The sequence below is a fragment of the Podarcis erhardii genome (assembly GCF_964252035.2).
Source record: "Podarcis erhardii genome assembly, chromosome: 2".
NCBI lineage: Eukaryota > Metazoa > Chordata > Lepidosauria > Squamata > Lacertidae > Podarcis > Podarcis erhardii.
The window spans coordinates 98,003,372-98,022,999 of record NC_138498.1 but is presented as its reverse complement, the minus strand read 5'-3'; the positions used below and the strand labels follow the sequence as shown (position 1 = coordinate 98,022,999).

General features: G+C 39.8%; 1 protein-coding gene and 1 pseudogene across 21 annotated transcripts in view; both read right to left on the bottom strand.

The window, feature by feature from the left end:
• Window positions 1-19,628, bottom strand: part of FOXP1 (forkhead box P1) — a 553,244-nt gene that overhangs the window by 89,681 nt on the left and 443,935 nt on the right. For all 20 annotated transcript variants that reach the window (XR_014154059.1, XM_081852731.1, XM_081852742.1 and 17 more), the window contains 2 exons: window positions 12,762-12,921; window positions 5,218-5,422 (listed from right to left, as the gene is read on the bottom strand). Coding sequence is in view for 19 of the 20 variants with exons in the window: in XM_081852731.1 (XP_081708857.1) it covers window positions 5,218-5,422; window positions 12,762-12,921 (365 nt within the window). In the remaining variant the exon portion in view is untranslated. The remainder of the gene's footprint in view (window positions 1-5,217; window positions 5,423-12,761; window positions 12,922-19,628) is intronic.
• LOC309336295 (small ubiquitin-related modifier 3 pseudogene) lies at window positions 1,949-3,610 on the bottom strand (annotated as a pseudogene). The gene is made up of 2 exons: window positions 3,518-3,610; window positions 1,949-2,480 (listed from the first exon to the last, which is right to left on the bottom strand). The product of its transcript is annotated as a small ubiquitin-related modifier 3 pseudogene (transcript).

Below are 19,628 nucleotides of genomic sequence, written 5' to 3'. Positions count from 1 at the left end.
TGCTGAGATTCAATTCTCAGTCTGTAAAATGCGGGCAACTGTGAACTTTCCAGTCACCTGCTATGGATTCACTATCAGGGAGTTCCATGGTAACATTACTGCAGGAGAAAACTATGATTGGAGAATAGAGTAAATGGGCAAAAGGAGGGCATTTAAATACAACCTGTATATTTCCGTATCTTGTTCATTTAAAACAAAATATATATTTAGGGCTCAAACTAAAATATGAAATAGGTAAATTAAGTTAAATTAAACTCAAAATGTCCATTCATACTAAAAAAATAATCTTGCAGTGAAACTGCTCCTAAATATTTTATAATGACTACTAAAAAAGAAATATTTCCCAGTCCTGTTTTTTCAGAAGACGCTTCGTATTCAGATAAGGTTACCTGAAACAAACATGCCCCTTGTACCCTAGATAGCATTCTCTCTCAAACCTTCATCTGCTTCCCTGAATACTCAGAAATATTCTTTTTTAAAACAAACAAATAAATAAAAAGTTGGTGAAAAACATCCAAACAAGCAGAGTTTTATGTGTCATATGACACCTAGGCAGGCACCACATTGCCTGACAAAGCAGCAACAGAAACCTTAAGTGCCTTAGTCGGCATTCTTCAGCACATACTATGCCTCCTCTTCTTATGGACAGAGGTAATTTAATCATGCTACTGCAAATTGATGGTGCCAACCTCAAACGCGCCAAAGAGAAGGGAAGCCACCAAAAGCTTGAACCCTCTTCCACTCTGAGCCACTTATCTTTTCATATTTTGATGGACTCAAAAAGGGTTTTAAAGAATTGTTCTACTGAACACTAATAAATGATACTGTGCACGTTTATTACAAAATTCGTTAGAGGTTAAGGCTGCATTATTATGTTTTCGTTTGATAAAATAAAGAATTGGGACAAAGTTTGTTTTCAAATTTTCTTCCAAAGCTGATTTCAAGCCACTAGTAAATCACAAATGGCAAAGTGTCAACATTTATTACATGTGAATTTTTAAATGAAGAATATGCTTTGGAGGCACAATTTAAGGTGCAGCATTTCCTCCCCAGCTTTTCGATTTGACAGACAAGTTCCATTAAAAACAAATTGTGCAACTATGTTAGGTTCCAAATTTAACATGTAGGGATATATTACATTCCTTTAAAAAAAACCTACTATCTTGCAATTAGACAGAGATCAGATCACAAAGATCAGGAAATGTCCATTAAAAGCAGATCCAAGTAAGTCACCAACTTTTGCAAAGCAATTCTGCACAGAGTATAAACAGGCAAATTCTGCTGCAGCTCTAAGAAATACAGTGGTGCCTCGCAAGACGAAATTAATTCGTTCCGCGAGTTGCTTCGTCTTGCGGAGCGCGGATTCCCCGGGTATTAACGGCTTTAAGAAAAAGGAAGCAAACTCGCAAGACGTTTTCGTCTTGCGAAGCAAGCCCATAGGGAAATTCGTCTTGCGAAGCATCTCAAGAAACGAAAAACCCTTTTGTCTTGCGTGTTTTTCATCTAGCGAGGCATTCGTCTTGCGGGGCACCACTGTATCACTGAACCATTTGGCTTGACTACACATAAAAGCCAACAGTGCCAATTTCCTGTTCTTTTTTCTTTCCTTTAAAAAAATATTTTATTCTAGGCTATCTTATTATGAAAAAGCATGTGTACATTTGCATTACCTTAAAGTTTAAACTGTCACTAAGCATGGATCTGAAAGTACTGTCCTTTCTGTATATCCCATTAACAATTTTAGAGTAATACCTGTGTTTAATGGTAAAATCCTTTCCTTCTCAACCCAACTGTTTTGAGGAGAAACTTACTATTGCAAGGAAAGATATTTCAATATTTACATTACATAATTAACCAGTAAAACAGAAACAATGAAAGCCAGGACTAAGTATCCTTGTTTCACAGTAGCCTCGTGTTTAGGCCACCAATTTATAGAAACAAGATGACAGCAGACAACAAGTATTTGAAAATTTAATTTTGACTTGGGCCCATTTTTATGATACAGTAATTTTCCACAGATGCAGCTTCAACTTGCACACACAGTATATCAGGGACAGGAAAAGAATTTGGATAAATGTCTTCAGAACATGAGAAGATGCCTGTATGATTGGCATGTTCATTTGTTTACTATTTAATAGCAAATCCAAGGACAAATGATAAAGTGAGTTGGATTTTCACATTCCTCTTCCTAAAAGGACAGGATATTTAGCACATGCCGCCAGTCTGCTGTTGAAACACATCAATAGTATCTTCATCTTCCATTTCCAACTGTGCAGGTGTGTCTGTTTCATTAATTGGTTGTCCATCAAATCTGAATCTAATCTGTCTCATTGACAAACCCTGTCTCTCACAATAGGCCTCACAATGCCATTTTATTTTAAACTGGACCACTGATCCATTTGGCCAGCTACTTTTAAATTGATATGGTCATCCTCCATTTTTATTCCTTCCTTGGATTTCTCCTCAGATATGTCGTCACATCAGGCAAGGACCTCAAGGAGCAAGTCCGCACCTGCTTGGAGCCCCTGTCTTCCTGTACTCTCCTCTCCCACCCACCGCCAATTTTCTGTTCTAACACAGTATCTAGCACATATCACGTTAATATTCCATCAGTACAAAAACACTGTCTACAACCCACTCCACGAAGTGTGAAGGCTTGGTTTTGGCTTATTCTAGCACATGCACATAGTGTTAAACCATGGTTTAGTGTTACATGTGAACCAGACCAGATAGTCCTACACAGGGAGGCAAAGAGCACACCAGCTTTGTTAACCAGTCCTATGTTCTGTTGGAAACTGAAATATTGCAGTCTGTATGGTAGGATGTGAACAAACTGAATTCTACATGCCACAGAAGAAAGTAGCTCGGCGGGCACAGAATATAAGCAAACAGACACACATATGCTGCTAAGTGCGGTCCATTTCTGGCTTTAAGCTGTTCATTACTCATATATGCCACAGAAACACTTATTCCAGTGTACAGCCTTTAGTCTTTAAAGTTCGGGGGGGTGCATGCACACACACACACGCACACACACACAATGCGTTACGATTCTCTCTCCCTTTTTCTATAAGTTGGAAGAAGCCAAGATCATTTTTTGTATATCTCAGCCTCCCAAGAAAACTCAGTCTTCTGGTGCTACAGCAAACATATTTCATTTGACAGACATGCACAAATGTACACCAACAACAACAGGACTAAGTCCTCCCTGTCTAAGTAACAGACACTATATATGACAATATCTCAATTCAAAAAAATGTTCTTAAGTATTTTGCATCTATACATGACAGCTTTGTTTTCTTCATGTAAGCAAGGCACAAGATGTGCTTATATGCTTTGCCTTACCAAAAAAATTTCAAATCACTTGACTAGGAAAAACTTTGGCCAGGAAAAACAACAACCAGTCACCTACAAATTAGTGAGAATAGGCAATTAAGTAAAATAGTTAATTCTCTTTTGATTATTAAGCATATCAAGTTCCAAAGAGGAAAAGCTCCTTCTCAACATAAACACATACACTTGTCTTCATCACCGAGCCATGAAAGATCATGGCTGGGATCTCAATGGCATAGCGAGAGCTTTGTTGAATAGGGAGGCCTTCTCTAGCCATCTCCTCTAAAAGCAGACCTCACCCCACATTCCCCAGTTGACAACCCATTTCTGAAACTCAGGGGGACTTTTTGCAACAGCATCTCGTGCTGCACAATGAGTGGCAATTAGATGCAGGGGGATCCAAACAAAGGCGGTGGGTGTGTTTGTGTGAGGACCTGCACCTACTTGGCCCTTCCCCTGTGATTCAAACAAAAGAAGCAGAGAGACCAAAACAACAGTCCCAGTACGTACCTAGATGTCATCCTAGGAAGGACGATCCACAAAAGGGACAGCAAATGTTAGAACAAGAGGGGTTGTTGTTTCTGTTTTTAAGGTGCTATGTTTGTTGCTCTAGATTTTAATGAGATCAGCAGCAGTTTTCAAACACGATACCTTTTGGGCATACAAGTCAGTGTGAAATCTGAAGTAGCTAAATCACGAGGTGGGGAACTGGATCTGGTCGATGGGCCAGATACTCATCTGCACCACCACCCCAACCCAATTTGACATGTGGCTGGGGCTGCCGACCTGCCAATCACTTGACATCACAGTCAGATGACCCCTTTAGGACAGCAATTTGCAATCACACCATCCAGATAAAGAGCCTTCCAAATTGCTTCTCAAGAACCAACAACCAGTTGACAGACAAACAGCAACAGGATAAAATATATTTCTGAGAAATTGCTTCCCAGGTACCACAAGGAAACAATATACATTAAAACTGGCATCTGCAAAATAATGAGATCTTGACAACATAAACTTGCATTTATTCAGATACCTGAATACATTCCTGCTACGTTTGTCCATGTGAGCACGAACCTATCCTTGGGTTATGTCATATGTTGTAGCACATGCCAATCGTAATCAGCGGATAGCAGGATCACTTATATTCAGGATTACCACCTTCATATATTACATTCTTCTTTAGAAAGCGAGCACCTCAACACAAGTCAGAACTGCTCATGTGGACAAAAATGTGTTTGGTAAACCAACTCAAAGACACAACAAAGATTAGTGACTTTAAGTCAGCAAATACTCATCATGAGTCCAGGGGTATCAGCAGTAACATTTATACAACACTCAAGAAGTTAACTCTTAGCTTACACACTCAAAACCAGTTGCTGAATTAACAGAAATACAGGAAGCTGCCTTATACTGAGTGTTTTCTAGCTCAATACAGTGGTACCTCAGGTTACGAACTTAATTCATTCCAGAGGTCCATTCTTAACCTGAGGTGCACTTTCACTAATGGAGCCTCTTGCTGCCGCCGCATGATTTCCATTCTCATCCGGGGCAAAGTTCTCAACCCGAGGTACTACTTCCAGCTTAGCAGAGTTTGTAATCCGAAATGTTTGTAACCTGAAGCATTTGTAACCCGAGGTACCACTGTACTGTCCACCACTGACTGGCAGCAGATCTCCAGAACGTCCCAGCTGGGGATCAAACTTGGGACCTTCTTTATACAAAGCAAATGCTCTACTGCTGAGCTATGGTTCTTCTCCATACGCTAGGCCATTTCCCCCCTTGTATGTAGGTGACAGAAGCCATAGGCATGAATAAAACAAACACCACAGTAAAGATATACTGCTCTGGGCAGAGATAAGGAGGAATTCCAGAAGCACTTACCTCTCTCTTTTAGGAGTGTGGACTGATAGTTGTCCATTTGTTGAGGCATGTGAGTTTATTATTAAGGAGGCCTTAGAAGAGGCCGAGGAGGAGATGCATGTTGTCGACAGGTCCAAACTGCTGTGGTTGTTGCTTGCGGCTTCCTCTGCTGTGTGAGAACCTGTCACTTCCTTCCAGAGTTGCTGCAGTTCATTTGGAATCATGCCTGAAACAAAATTGAATAGTGAAATTAATTAACAGCTAATTTAGCCATCTTCAAACAGTAATTAATATCAAAGCCGGAAAACAAAACCTAGTCTGGGAGGTTATTTTTCAAATTCCAAGGACCAAGTAATAAATGCCACATACACACCACTGAATTGGAACAATAGTAATGCTGCCTGCCAAGTCAACGTTTTCCACAAACTGCATGTCCCTGCGGCTGATTAGTTAGGCTTCACTGTTATGGTAAACTGGAAGGCGGGCAACACGGAGGTCCCATTGCAGTCAATACATCAAAAGCCAAAAGATAGTTTTTAAAGGCTATTTCTAGTCCTCACTGAAGACGTGAATACAGGAATATGAAAGGCTCAGACATAAGTAAAGAAAATCATGGCATTTCCCTTATTTTATTTTTTTATCACTTCATGATGAACTTTCACATTTAAATAATGCAATACTTTTAAGTCCAATGAGTCAAACAACCTGGGCTGGCTGCATGTTTTAGAGAGCCTTGAGCAAAATGCTCTCTGGTGGATTGATGGGTTAAAGGTAAAGGGACCCCTGACTGTTAGGTCCAGTCGCGGACGACTCTGGGGTTGCGGTGCTCATCTCGCTTTATTGGCCAAGGGAGCCAGCGTACAGCTTCAAGGTCATGTGGCCAGCATGACTAAGCTGCTTCTGCCACAACAGAACACCGAAACCAGAGCAGCGCATGGAAACGCAGTTTACCTTCCCGTCGGAGCGGCACCTATTTATCTACTTGCGCTGGTGTGCTTTTGAACTGCTAGGTTGGCAAGAGCTGGGACCGAGCAATGGGTGACCATTTAGGTTAATGGCTGAAGAAGTTGTCTCAACAGAAGTGTTAACTGTTTTTAAAAACACACACAATGCAACAGCAGCAGCAACATTTTTGTATGTGTGAATGTAACAGATTTAGGAGAATTGCTGGCGTGAGAGCAGAACAAGTTACATTCTGAATAGTGTGATGCCAGCCCATGACATTCTCTAGAACAGAGATGGCATTTTTGTGTGCAATTAAACTAGGACTTTTCGATACAGAGAGATTTGTGCTTCCTCATGTGGCGTTCTCTCTTAAGATCTACCAGACAACAGGTGGCAGTGCTATGGCTACGGGGGGGGGGGGCAGGGATTTACAGCCTGCAACCATCCAAAAATGCATTATGGGAAAGAACAGTCAAGCCACCTAGCTATTTTATCAATTGTGAACTTGCAAACCAAATTGGCTTTTAATAGCCAATTTTTCATAATTTTTAGCTTTGAAGTGAATTGGTGAATTTATACATGGTGAATTGGTGAATTTATACATGGTGAATTGGTGAATTTATACATCAAGCTATTTGGGACACAGGAAAACAATTAACTCAACATATACAATTCCTGGGGGAATATATATTGAGAGAGTGGAAACTAGTTAAAACAGAACCTTTTCTTATTGATAGGCCCATTCTCTTAATCACAATGGGAAGTAAAGTTCCAACTGAGGTTTTCCTTTCAAGATTTATATTGCAAAACAATTATTGGCTGCTTTCTGAAGGAGAATCTAAATAAATGGTGCTTCATTTTCTAAGAGACTTGGCGACAGATACATTTTAACCTCTCTTCAGAAGCAAGGAAGGTCTTCAAAATAAATTTATTCATCTGTGTTATTATGACAACATGAACCACAATGGTACTAATTTTGTGCTTAAGTTGTAAATGATGACAAATAGCTTTGTTATTAAATACAGTTTTTATTAATCACTTTTAGACATAAATTATGAATTCACATTGTCTTCATGAAATGCTTTTCGAATTTTAACAGTCAAATTGATTATACCATGATTATTTCATTAACACACCTATCTTTCTCATTAATTTTGGTTTCTAGCACTGCTCAGTTAATTGATGGATGTGTCTAGCTTAAAAAACCTTGCAAGTTTCTATATAAGTAACACTATTATTATTACTGTCATTTCTTGATCAGTGCTAATGAGCCATTGGAAGTGAAATAAAAACATACTTTTTTAAAAAGAAGAAGAAATACTGTTTAACAAGGTAAGTTCAAAATGGTGTATGCCACCAACTTCATATTTTGAAGAAATTACAGTTTAATATGACATCCCATAAAGGTTATGCATGACAAAATCTGAGAGTAGTTTGTTCTACTGTTGTAGACTGGCATGGGCATGTGGGACAAGCTGGAGTTTTAAGTTTTAAAAGCATGTAGAATCAGTCATGTTTTCAAAAATAAAATTAATTGATTTCTTTTGAAGAACTCGGAAGTCTAGGTGTCAATGGATGCAACTGCTTTGTTTCAACCTACGGTACTCTGTTATCCTTGCTTTTATTCAAGGGTGGGGAGGAGAATCTGCCATTTTTAAAATATACATCCGTGTCTGAAACAGACATGTCTCTTACCAAACCTACGGCATTAAAGACAGTATACAATATATTCATTTGAAACACATAATAAAAAATGCCAAGGTCTAAATTTAATTTATTTTTGTCATTTAGAATACAATGGCTAGATAATCATCTCAACGTGATCAGCCAAACATCTTTACTTTGCTAAACTGTTAAAGATTTTAATTATGCTAGCTTTGGAGAGCACTGGTCTAATGAGGCGATAGACTCCAGAGAATCTAAGTGGTTAAGAACTGTGAAATGAGTCTGATAGGATTTTTTTTTATATTCACCGTGGATCGTTTGCATATCAAAGAGGAGTAAATTATTGCACGACAGACCAATAACCTTCCCCGCCTTTCTGAGAGTAGCATTAACGAAAACATTTGGTCTTTGCTAGTGGGCCACCTAAAATATATATATGCAAAAATGCTTTTTAAGTGTTTGCAATTAGTACATATTCTAAAATACACTTCGGTTTATACATTAAGTGATGAGATGGTCTAAAGATGCATCTATTGCTATAAAGTCATTCCTTCTCCTTTCATAAAAATCAAATGCCAATTATATTTTGATGGATTTTGTCCCATATGAGCATTTAGTTATTAGACATATTCAATTATTGCTTGTCCCTTGAAATTAAACCTCTGAGGCAATTTAAACAAAGAGAAAGGTCACGACACAATCCTGTGTCCTGTTTAGCTGCAACTGGGCTATTATTTTCAAACACCTTGCAAAGTGACAGTGGGGGATGTATTTTTAGCTAACACGCTTGACAGGACTGTCTCCACACTAACAATTACCTGTGAATATGACTGACCCTTTCACCACTGTTTACTCAGTTGAAACAATAGTGAATGGACTTGTCTGTTGATGGGAACATATTGATAATAGAACACATGAGTCAACATCATTTTTATTTTGGGAGGATACACCGATATGAGAAAAAGACATTTGCCGTTATCATTACTGCTACCATTAGCTATTATAAAATCTTCATATACATAACTCTAGATTTTCAAAGTGAGATGATGCTGTGTGTTTCTGCTTGATTGTTGTTGATTTATATGACAAAAAAAACCTGAATACCACAGAAAATCTCTCGATATATCAAGGGCAAAAGGGGCAATTAGCAAGCTGCAACATCTACAGCAGGATTTGTCCACTATATAACAGATGGGCAATTCATAACATTAATGAGAACTGTCTTTGTACAACAAATTCCACAATTTGGATATAAAAGGCAAAGAAAGTATCTGTAACTGCAGTTGGAGGTGGTCACAAGCATAAGGACTGCAGATCAGATTGAATTATGCAACAGAATCTAATTATGATGTCACAGAGATCCAAGTGACATAATTGTCCCCCAAACCAGGACAATGCTATTATGAACTCTTCAACAAGTACTAGTTTTCTTTTTTAGCACAAACTCCATGGATAATTTTATCTGACAGTTGAGAAATGTTGCAGAAAGTTAGCTACTGCTAAATCACACCTAAGGGGTGATTAAATATAGTGGCCTCTGCTACTAGCAGAACCTAAGAGGTGGGAATGATACAATCACGATGAACCCACCGACACTAGAATATTCTAATATCAGAGAGAAATCACATTTTTTTAGCTTCTAACATTGGGCTCATAGTTATTAGCATTCTAATTTATGTTCCAGCAATTTGGTAGGTACAAATTGAGAGCACAGGCATGTATCTATCTTCGAAGCACATCAAATAGATAAAATAAGGTAAAAGGTAAATGACCCCTAGACAGTTAGGTCCAGTCAAAGGTGACTATGGGGTGCAGCACTCATCTCGCTTCAGGCCGAGGGAGCCGACGTTTGTCCACAAGCAGCTTTCCGGGTCATGTAGCCAGCAGGACTAAATCACTTCTGGCGCAACGGAACACTGTGATGGAAGCCAGAGCACACAGAAATGTTGTTTATCTTTCTGCCACAGCAGTACCTATTTATCTACTTGCACTAGTGTGCTTTCGAACTGCTAGGTTGGCAGGAGATGGGACAGAGCAACGGGAGCTCACTCCATTGTGGGGATTTGAACTGCCGACTTTCTGAATCCTAAATATGTTTCCTTGAAAGTGAGGTCCACTGAGATTAGAATCAGAATACCTTCTATTTTAGTATTGTGTAGTTTGGCGTTCTAGGTCTGGCTGTTTAGGATGCTTCTTAAAAGAAGTTTGCTTTACAGCTGATGCTGAGGTACAGACATAAAGTCTAGATTATTGATGCATTTGAATGTAAGGGCAGGAGTGATTACACAAATGTTTCAATGTTATATATGCTGTTTTATTGTAAGGCAATGGATTGTAATTGATTAAAACTTTTTAAATGTTTTGCTTCAGAGCTCTTTGAAACAAGCAAGAAATGCTGCATCATTTGTGGTTGTTTCTGTCATATTTACCAATATAATTTCACCTCTAAAATGCAGAAATGGATTGAATGGCTTGTATTTTTAACAACAAATGTACTTCCATCTAGTAAAAGATTCTTTATGTACTTTAAAACAGTTGCCAGTTACAAAAAGGGTGTCTATACTTTAAGTGTTCATTGCCAATTATTCTTACAGACTGGAGCTTTCACACTCTTCTTCGTTGCATTTTTTTTTCCGTGGGAGAAGTATCTTCTTCATTATAGAAGAAAATGCAGGCAAAGGCTTAAAAAATGTATGTTGTGGGGACAGCTGACAGATTACTGTTCGTGGAACTCGATTTTCCAACCCCAGGTACTCACTGGCTCAAAGACAACTTGAGTTGCTCAACCTCTTTTTGTCCTTGTACCTCCATACCCAGGTGACCATGTTCAAGCAAGCAGAAAGTTGATTTAAACCTCATAACGACATCAGTTTTTAGCCATCAGATCTCTCCAATAAAGGAAAGGAATGTGTTGCATTCTGACCTGTCTGAATTCTCAAGTTACCTTTCCCCCTGTCTTTTCCACAACACAACAGAACCCCATAATCATATTAGTGTGAAAGGGGAGAGGGGAATAATAATGTAACTGAAATTAGCCACCAACACAACCAAAACTGCCTTTGTTTTGTGTTTGCTTGATCTCCAGTGCTCACCCGCTTTTAAATATGCTTCATCCTAATGTGATAGGAATTAATAGTTATACTACACTGCGAAGCCTATCAATCAATGCCCCCGACTGCTGAATTACCTACTGGTGTCTCTGATGTGTTGCTGTGCAGATTACACTTCATGCATCACCACATTCATTTCTTTCACATTACACATGACCGTGTCTTGTCACTGCCCAATTGCCCTCTTTTGGACAGCTTAACTGATGTACTATATACAGTGAGGATCACCAAGCAAACTTAACAGTATAGAAACTGTGGGGAAAAATTTGGAAGGCTGAAGCCGGAGTCCAGTGGGTGGGTATGCAAGAACAGCTTGTGATGTTTCTTACCAATAAATCTGGAGGTATAATTAACTTGTGCTGTAATTTTTTTATATGTACAAAACCAGCAATAGTCTGCATGCCTTCTCCTGCTTTCCCCCCCTAGGGTTTTTACTTTATATTTTCTTACTCATCCATATTGTCCATAATGTGCCAAGAAAATTTCCCAGTAGTCTCAACCTCTCTCAGGAACAGCGGGAGTTTGGAGCACATAACCAACACCAACCCTTCGATAAAAACCACTAAGTATTTGAGCCTGTTCAGTCATTACCTGGCATGTAGGATTCTATCAGGAATGAAATCAAAAGCATGCTCCCTCCACTGACCTCAGTGCAGGAAAAAGGTAACAAGTGCACTGAGAGACCACGTCTTCAGATAAATGCAAGACATGGTGATTCAGTTAATTAATTTTCTCCAGAGGAGAAACAGAAAAAATAACATATGAGCAAGAAGGTTGCTCTCAAATCTCTTCTGCAGGTATTTTGGGCAGTAAAGGTGAATTTAGGATTGGGGTGTGAAAAAGTCTATCACTTGCACAGTGGTACCTCGGGTTAAAAACACCTCGGGTTACAAACACTTTGGGTTACAGACTCTGCTAACCCAGAAGCAGTACCTCGGGTTAAGAACTTTATCTCAGGATGAGAACAGAAATCACGCGGCGGTGGCAGAGGGAGGCCCCATTAGCTAAAGTGGTACCTCAGGTTAAGAATGGTTTCAGGTTAAGAATGGACCTCCGGAACGAATTAAGTTTGTAACCAGAGGTACCACTGTACTCAATTACGGAGGTGGGGGAGTCACAGCAATACTTTTTCTGATAGCCCACATAGCTACTGTTTTCAGAAGATTGCAAGAGGCATGTTTTCGCTAAATTCAATGGGTGTCAGGAGATGGATTTCATTAAGGTCCCCCTGATATTTCTCCCTGCAATTTGAGTGCTGTCTATATGTGAATGTAGAAAGTGCGGTGATATGCTGTGAAAAGTGTCAGTTCCTGATTTCTGCCCATTACATTGCTGTAAGATGCACACACAGCCTCACAGCAACACGCTATGTTCAAGACATCCAAACAATATGAAGTAGAGATACTACATTTTATTTCCAATTTTCTTCTTCTTTAAGAGCGTAAAACCTTTCAAGTTACACAGAACTCTTCATCTGCGTAACTTTTAAGTTTTCTTATATGCTTTTAAGGTTGCATATTCTTACAAAGCTAATTGGGCTGGAAAGCATCAGTTCAACCATTCCCCGGTATCAACCATCACTTACCTGCTGCACAAAATAAAGCTGTTGCTATGATAGTTTCATAAGGTCTGAAATTCAGTTTTGGAGGTTTAATTAGGACAAGGAACCTAAACCTAAATTCTCCAAGAGGTAGATCCATCCATTAAGTAAAAAAACGCAAGACACTCAGAAGTGCTTTCCCAGTATTATATATTTCTCTAATGCTGGATAGATTTGTCAGATTAGTGTGAAGCCTGTAAAAGCTTCATTTCACAAGGCAGCAGTCCTCAACATGTCACACATACCTTGAGCAAGTGGCTGCAATGGCAAGGTAGGCTGGCCAGGCTGAATCGTCAGCAGACCCTGGCGCTGCAAAGACAGGAGGTGCTGTTGCTGCAGTTGTTGCATCTGCAAAAGCTGCTGCTGAAAGGCCAACTGCTGTGAAGTCACCTGTTGCTGCTGGGGCTGTGAAACAAAAGAAGAAAAAAAGAAATTATGGGTGGAATCCAACATAGTGCCAAGTGAACGTTTCGTCAGTAATGATGGCTGGAAACAATTTTGTGTGGGGAAAGAATCCCATAACCAGAGCACCACCACCAAAAAGGCCCTGTAGGAGAACATATACTTATTGCTGCAAAGCAGACCTGCACAACTTGGGTCCCACTAGCTAAATCTGACTGCATACCAAGGACTTGATAAATGCTGATTTTACTGCCCCTTACACGTGGAAAACCAAGGGAGATGTCAAGCACATGGCTAGCTACATTTCACAGCTGGTAGGCCACATTCAGCTTGGTGAGTCCAGCAGCGCAGGCCTGCTGTATAATCAGTTTCCAACAAACCATCACATTCAGGGAGAGAAGGTATCTGATCTTGACATGTAAGGAGTGTCCAGTGGCCTGATGCCCAGAGGGAGGTCGCATTACAGTATCTAAATTTAGTCTACCAGAAAAACTTGGACTGGGTTTTCAGAAGACGGAGTCTGTGTTCCATAGCACTGAATGGAACGCACAAAGGATACTTCTCACTTTTCTAGAAAACCATATTCTGATAGGTAAGCTTCCACTGGGCAGGGTTGTATGTACCATATTCAGCCTCTTCCTTCTCTGATCAGTACAGTACCATTGCATCTTATGTGGGGGTTTGGTACCAAGGGTTCCTTGTATATGCAAAAACACGTATTATAATTATTAAATAAAATACTAAGCAACACAGTATGTATTGTTGCATGTATTTATGTGCTGATTACCTTAGGAAAATATAAGGGTATACTTGTATAATATTATACATAGAATAAAGCATAAAATGAAAGACGTGTTTGCATTTTTAGAGGAACTGGTAAAAACATAAACATGCTTCTCATGAAGATCAAGGTGCGAGATGGGTGTTGGGGGAAAATAATCTGTGCAAGTTAAGTTCAACATTGAGATTTGCAGAAAACTCCATCCCAAAATGCAACTGCAGCTAACAAATTTTTGCAGCGCCAGCCATTATCCCTCACTCTGATAGTATGTTTCAATATAACCCAGTCATAAAGACACTAACGAAAGTTTGCTTTGCAAATTGGGTGGGGTGGGGATGACAAGCATTTGTGTCTGGGTGTGGAGTAAAAGAACTGTGGATTTAGCATTGGTGCTGAAAACACATCACAAGCTGAGCATGTGCACACAGACACATTGTTCCTTAATGCTAAGCGTTGTCTTCCCTATGACAGGAAAGTGGGAGGCAGGAGGGGGGTTGTTATGGGAAAAAAATAATGTAATACTTGCTAAGAAAAGTGGGAGGAGCAGCACAGTCTTTTTCAAGGTGCTGATCTGTCTGGGATACTACTGCCCTATAGGTGTGCTTCCTATTTTCAAACATATATGACGAGAGAGCACAGGCTGAAGTTGCTCATGAATATATGGAGGGCACTATCTCAGAGGCAAACTTCTTCGTTCCAAGTGTAGGGATGGGAGAGGCTGTAGTTTCCTAGCCAAAGGCACTCTGCTCCCTCAATTCTCTCTCTCTGTGAAGCCTTTTGTTGTTTTTCCCAAAGTGGCTGGGGAAACCCAGCCAGATTGGCGGGGTATAAATAATATGTTGTTGTTGTTGTTGGTGGTGGTGTTTTTTTATTATTATTATTATTATTATTATTATTATTATTATTATTATTATTATTATTATTATTATCACCACCACCATCATCTTTCCCCTTAGATTAAAATGTCTGGTCAATCTTTATTGCTGGCCATAGGGAAGATTTCAAAAAGGCCTGCACCCATCCTGTCCACTATTCTGTTAAAAAAAAATTATCCAGCTTGCTAAATTTTCAACGCAAGCTGTAATCTGGCTTCTATCAAACAAACCATAGTTGGTGTTAACCACAGTTTGTCAGTTTGGGTGCCTCAACAGGCTGTGGTTAAGTACAAATGGAAGCGAAAGCTTCTAAGCTCTTCCTTGCGTCGGGTGGGGTGGCTCAATCTTGTCATGCTGAAGTTATGGTTTAGTTTGATGTCTGAAGAGTATTAAAGAGAAAGAGTAAACAACTCCTCTGGGCACACCCCATATAGTTCTTTGAATTCTGTCCAAAGTCTGACTGTATGACTTATAGATCATTCACGCAAAATCTGTATGGATTTTATCCTGACAAATAAATGCAACGATGCACATGTTAAAATAAAAATAAAGTCGGTGTGATTGACACCCTACTTCTTCCAGCTTTGTGCCAAACTGGCATGTATGTATGTCATGCGTGGCTTGGGAAGGTTCTTCACTGCTAAAGCAGACTGCACAGGAATGTCTGGTGTTATGTTTAAATTGGACAGGATTCTTCTATGCTGGGGGTGGGGGGGGAATGCAACAATGGAATTGTATTCTTATATCTTTTTACAAGATACAGTTGGTAGCTCAGAACCTTGTTGACAGTTGGTGAAGTTCTTGTGAACTTTGGCGCTGAAAAGTCAAAGCGCAGAAAGCAGCATTATGCCAACATATCATATACACTTAATTTTAATGAAAAATAACTCCATGCTATGCTCTATTTACTTATTAAAGAATTGTCTCAGCTATTAAGGCTCCAATTGGCTAATTTATTGCATTTTGCATAGTAGCTCTCTCTGTCATGCAATCAATCAATTCACAGTCCTCTCTCCTGTGTTATTCTACTTAATTTTTTTTTTTTTAACTTCAATGCTTGGGGAGGAGGAGAATTATTCACCCTCAGAAGAAGACTAAGTTGCTATATTCCACTGGGATCTGAACCCTGAACCTTTGAGGTGTAAAAGAACATGTTGCTTTTTCACTGCTGCACCCAGAGAAGCTTTTAACTACTCTGTTTATCACTTCTGACATAAATAAATGAGAAAAAAATCAGACCTTTGAAGAAGAAAAACTTCATCTAATATTGTTAATTAGCCATGACAAACGATGAAATAACGTTGTAAATCTTTCATAGAAACAGCCACTAGATTTTAATTACACACATTCATAATTTAGCAAACAACATCTTATTTGAATGCGTTTAATATGTACAGTACTCAAGGCTTCAGAGTCCTTAATTTTGTTTCACTTAAGGAAGCCTTTAGGTTCTGCTCATCTTGTATTTTATTTGCTTTGTTCTTCTAAAACCATAGAAAATGCCTTTGCAGTTTTGATAAATATCTTTTTATTTATTGTACAATGACACGAGGAAAACTTTGGTTCCGTAAAATATCAATGCATCGTGCCAATGTTTAGCTATTCCTTAAGCCAGCCAAAAAAAAAAAAAAAAGTTAATGTAGATTTCTCAGTAATTATCTGAGTGATAGAAAGATAATACAGCACACTAGAACAATAAATAGAAGGAAATTATCTAATATCCCTAATCTGTTAGGAATCATATCAAGGTGGAGGTCTGCAGAGCTTTTGTAGCTAACATTTGCAGAAAGAAAGTTAACCCTTGACAGAGAGAAACATATATAATCCATATGGCAGCAGAACTGAGGGAGAGGGGGAAGGGGAAGGAAGGGTGTGTGTGAAAAAACGCATGGCATTTGGAATAACTGCATTTGCCTTTAAGAGGTCTATCTGTGCACTTTGATTTTAAAACATCTCCCCTTAAAAACAAGCCATTGGTATAAATAGCTAAAAATTAGTTATAAGAACCATTCAGAAAGTATTAAAAATGTGGGACAGTGATTTATTTCATTTTTTATTTTTGCATCTGATTCATTTGAAACCCCCCCCCCCCCTTTATATACCTAGCCGAAATGAATAGACATCACTCGAGAACCTAACTGTATTCCTAGGATTCCAAAGGAAAAATAAATGGACAGGAGCGAAGGTGAGTGGAGCTGGAAACCCTCCCCGCTCAACATATACATTAATTCTATTGGGAGAAGGGAAAATAAAATCGGATTGAGAACCAGGTCACAAGTACGTTGGTCAACCAGAGGGCTGACTGTCCCACAACACGTCGTCAAACCTAGACTAAGGGGGAAATGGCACAAATCTAGATTAATGGTGGAAACCACAAGCATGTAATGGCATAGAATCCTACAAGCACAGTCCTTGGTGGTAGATAAACTGTATTATTTTATTATGTTTGCAGTCTCCATGTAAGGAGCGTACCACAGATCAACCCTGAGTTGAAGCTGACAATGCGAATAATCTGGCTGACTGGCTGTAAGGAAGCGGGATTTGGGGGACAAAGGCACTTGAGCACAAGAATAGGCACATTTGAACATTTTCCACCGCCCTTGAACATCTACAGAACATTTAAAGCAGGCACCCCCAAACTCGGCCCCCCAGATGTTTTGGGATTACAACTCCCATCATCCCTAACTAATAGGGCCAGTGGTCAGGGATGATGGAAATTGTAGATCCCAAAACATCTGGAGGGCCGAGTTTGGGGATGCCTGGTTTAAAGAAAGGCAGAATGAAGTTTCTGTGGACCATGGAGGAGCTGGGTGTGGAGAAAGGGAAATACAGTAATACCTCTGGATACGCATACCTCTGGTTGTGAATCGTTCAGGATGCGAACGCAGCAAACCCGGAAGTTTCGACACGCGGTCATGCGCAGAAGCGCTCTATGTGCCATGAGCATGCGCAAAAGCGCTCTACAGAAGTGGCACCTCCGGTTGCAAATTCCTCAAGATCTGACCGGAGCTCCGGAACAGATCCCGTGCGCAACCGGAGGTATCACTGTACCATCACCTTGCAGATTTCCCTGCTCCTCTCACAATCTACCGTATTTTTCCGTGTCTAAGATAAGGTTTCCCTCCCTAAAAAATAGTGTCAAAAATTATGGGGCCATCTTCCCACATTTTCTTAAATTTGAGTCCCCCAAAATATGGGGCATCTTATAGACGGGAAAATACGGTATGGCCTTGTCCTGACGTTTCTGCTAATAACCTAGAAACACCCCTTGCTTTCTTGATTTTTCTATACAGACCCAGGAATGGGGAACCTGTGGCCCTCTGGATGCTGTTGGACTACAACTCCCATCACCACTGATCACTGGCAGTGCTGGCTGAGGCTGATGGAACTTGGAAGTTCAAAGTTGTATGGAGTACCTTAGGTTGCCTTGCCCTGATATAGGCAGACCAACCTACAGTGAAGTTGGATACATTCCGATGGTGGTGAATTGCTTCCGATAACTATTTAAAGCATGCCGCAGCAACTAGACTAACAGAGCCATTGAAACTCCCCATACAACACACTGTGGAGGTGGCCCTTCACTCAGCTCTCCTATAGAACATATGGGTAGCCCATTGGCAGTTATCCTGGCAGCAGAAAGCCCCAAATGGGGCATATTGAGGGTGGGGAAGGGGCAAGGTTGAGCCCACCTGGGATCCACAAAAGGTCTCACTGCTGGCAGTTGAGTTCACTGGTGACAAGGAGTAGTCAAAATGATAGGAACTATTTGTGTGTGTGTGTGCTGTTAGTTGCTAAGGCCCATTTATCTGGGAGCAAACCCTATTGAATTAAATGAGACTTCTGAATAGACATCAACAGGACTGCACTGTAAGTGGCTTATTTTGTGGGGATTTGGGAAATATTGCCTTCCACATACTTTGTATTAGCAACCAATTTCAGGCCTATTACTCTACCCACTGAGAAAGTTAATTGATTTTCTGTCTGAAAAACCCAAATCTACAGCCAGAACAACAAACATGTAAATAAGCTGAAAAGTCGAGGGCATTTCAGTTTTAAACCAGCATGCCCCCAGATGATCCAACTGTTCCTGATTTTTCCTGAAGTTATTGGATTAATATAAATCACTAGGATAGTTAAACCAGTGTTTAATAATTTGTTCAGCACCTCAGATATTAATCCTTGTGAAAAATTCATACTGTAAAAAAGGATGATTTAGTATGAGAACACTCCCTGCTTTGGACATGTCAGGGACTTGCCACTTTATTGCAAGTTAATATTTTAAACCAGCTTTATTTATGTAAGTTGACTGATGCCTGTTCTGTTGTCTTCAGCGCTATCCTCCAGGAAAAGCTCATGAAAGCTATTTCTCCATTTAAAAAGCCAGGATAAAAAAGTATACAAGCCCATTGTCCAAGAAAGAACTTAAAAGCAATGCACGTTGCCAAACTGTGCTCCCCACCCAGTTACCAAACACAGGATACAAGGCAGCATGTTTACTTCTCACAATTGAATGCATACAAAAAAGGTCTCGGTGCAGTCCTGTTGTCAGGTCAGTAGTCAGTTGTTAAAATGCTGAAATATCCTGATAAAACTTGCATTTTTGATCCCCTCCCTAAGCTGCTGTCAAAGGTCTGTTTTCCTTTCTTGGGTTACTCCCTACTGCCTAACATAAATTGTCATAACTACTGGAGGACAAACAGCCTTTTATCAAAACAATCTACTTAGCTCAACATGAATGCAAAAAAAGAGAAGAAAAGGAAAAAAGGTGGTTGGGTGGGTAGGTGGCGGGCGGGTGGGGGATGTTTCCCACCTTTATTTAGAAACATTTCCATCATCATTTCCCCCAGGTCTATTTGATAGACTCAATGGGATGGTGCTTAATAAAATCAAAACACGAGAGAATAGGACCTTGGGAGTTAACAGGCTCGAGATCTGGCTGCAACAAATGGAAATGCTGCTATAAACATGCTCTCCACCCTGCCGGAAAACTCCCTTTAATTCTTACTTGCAAAAAACCAGAGACTTTTAATTTTTAAAAAACACACTACCATATA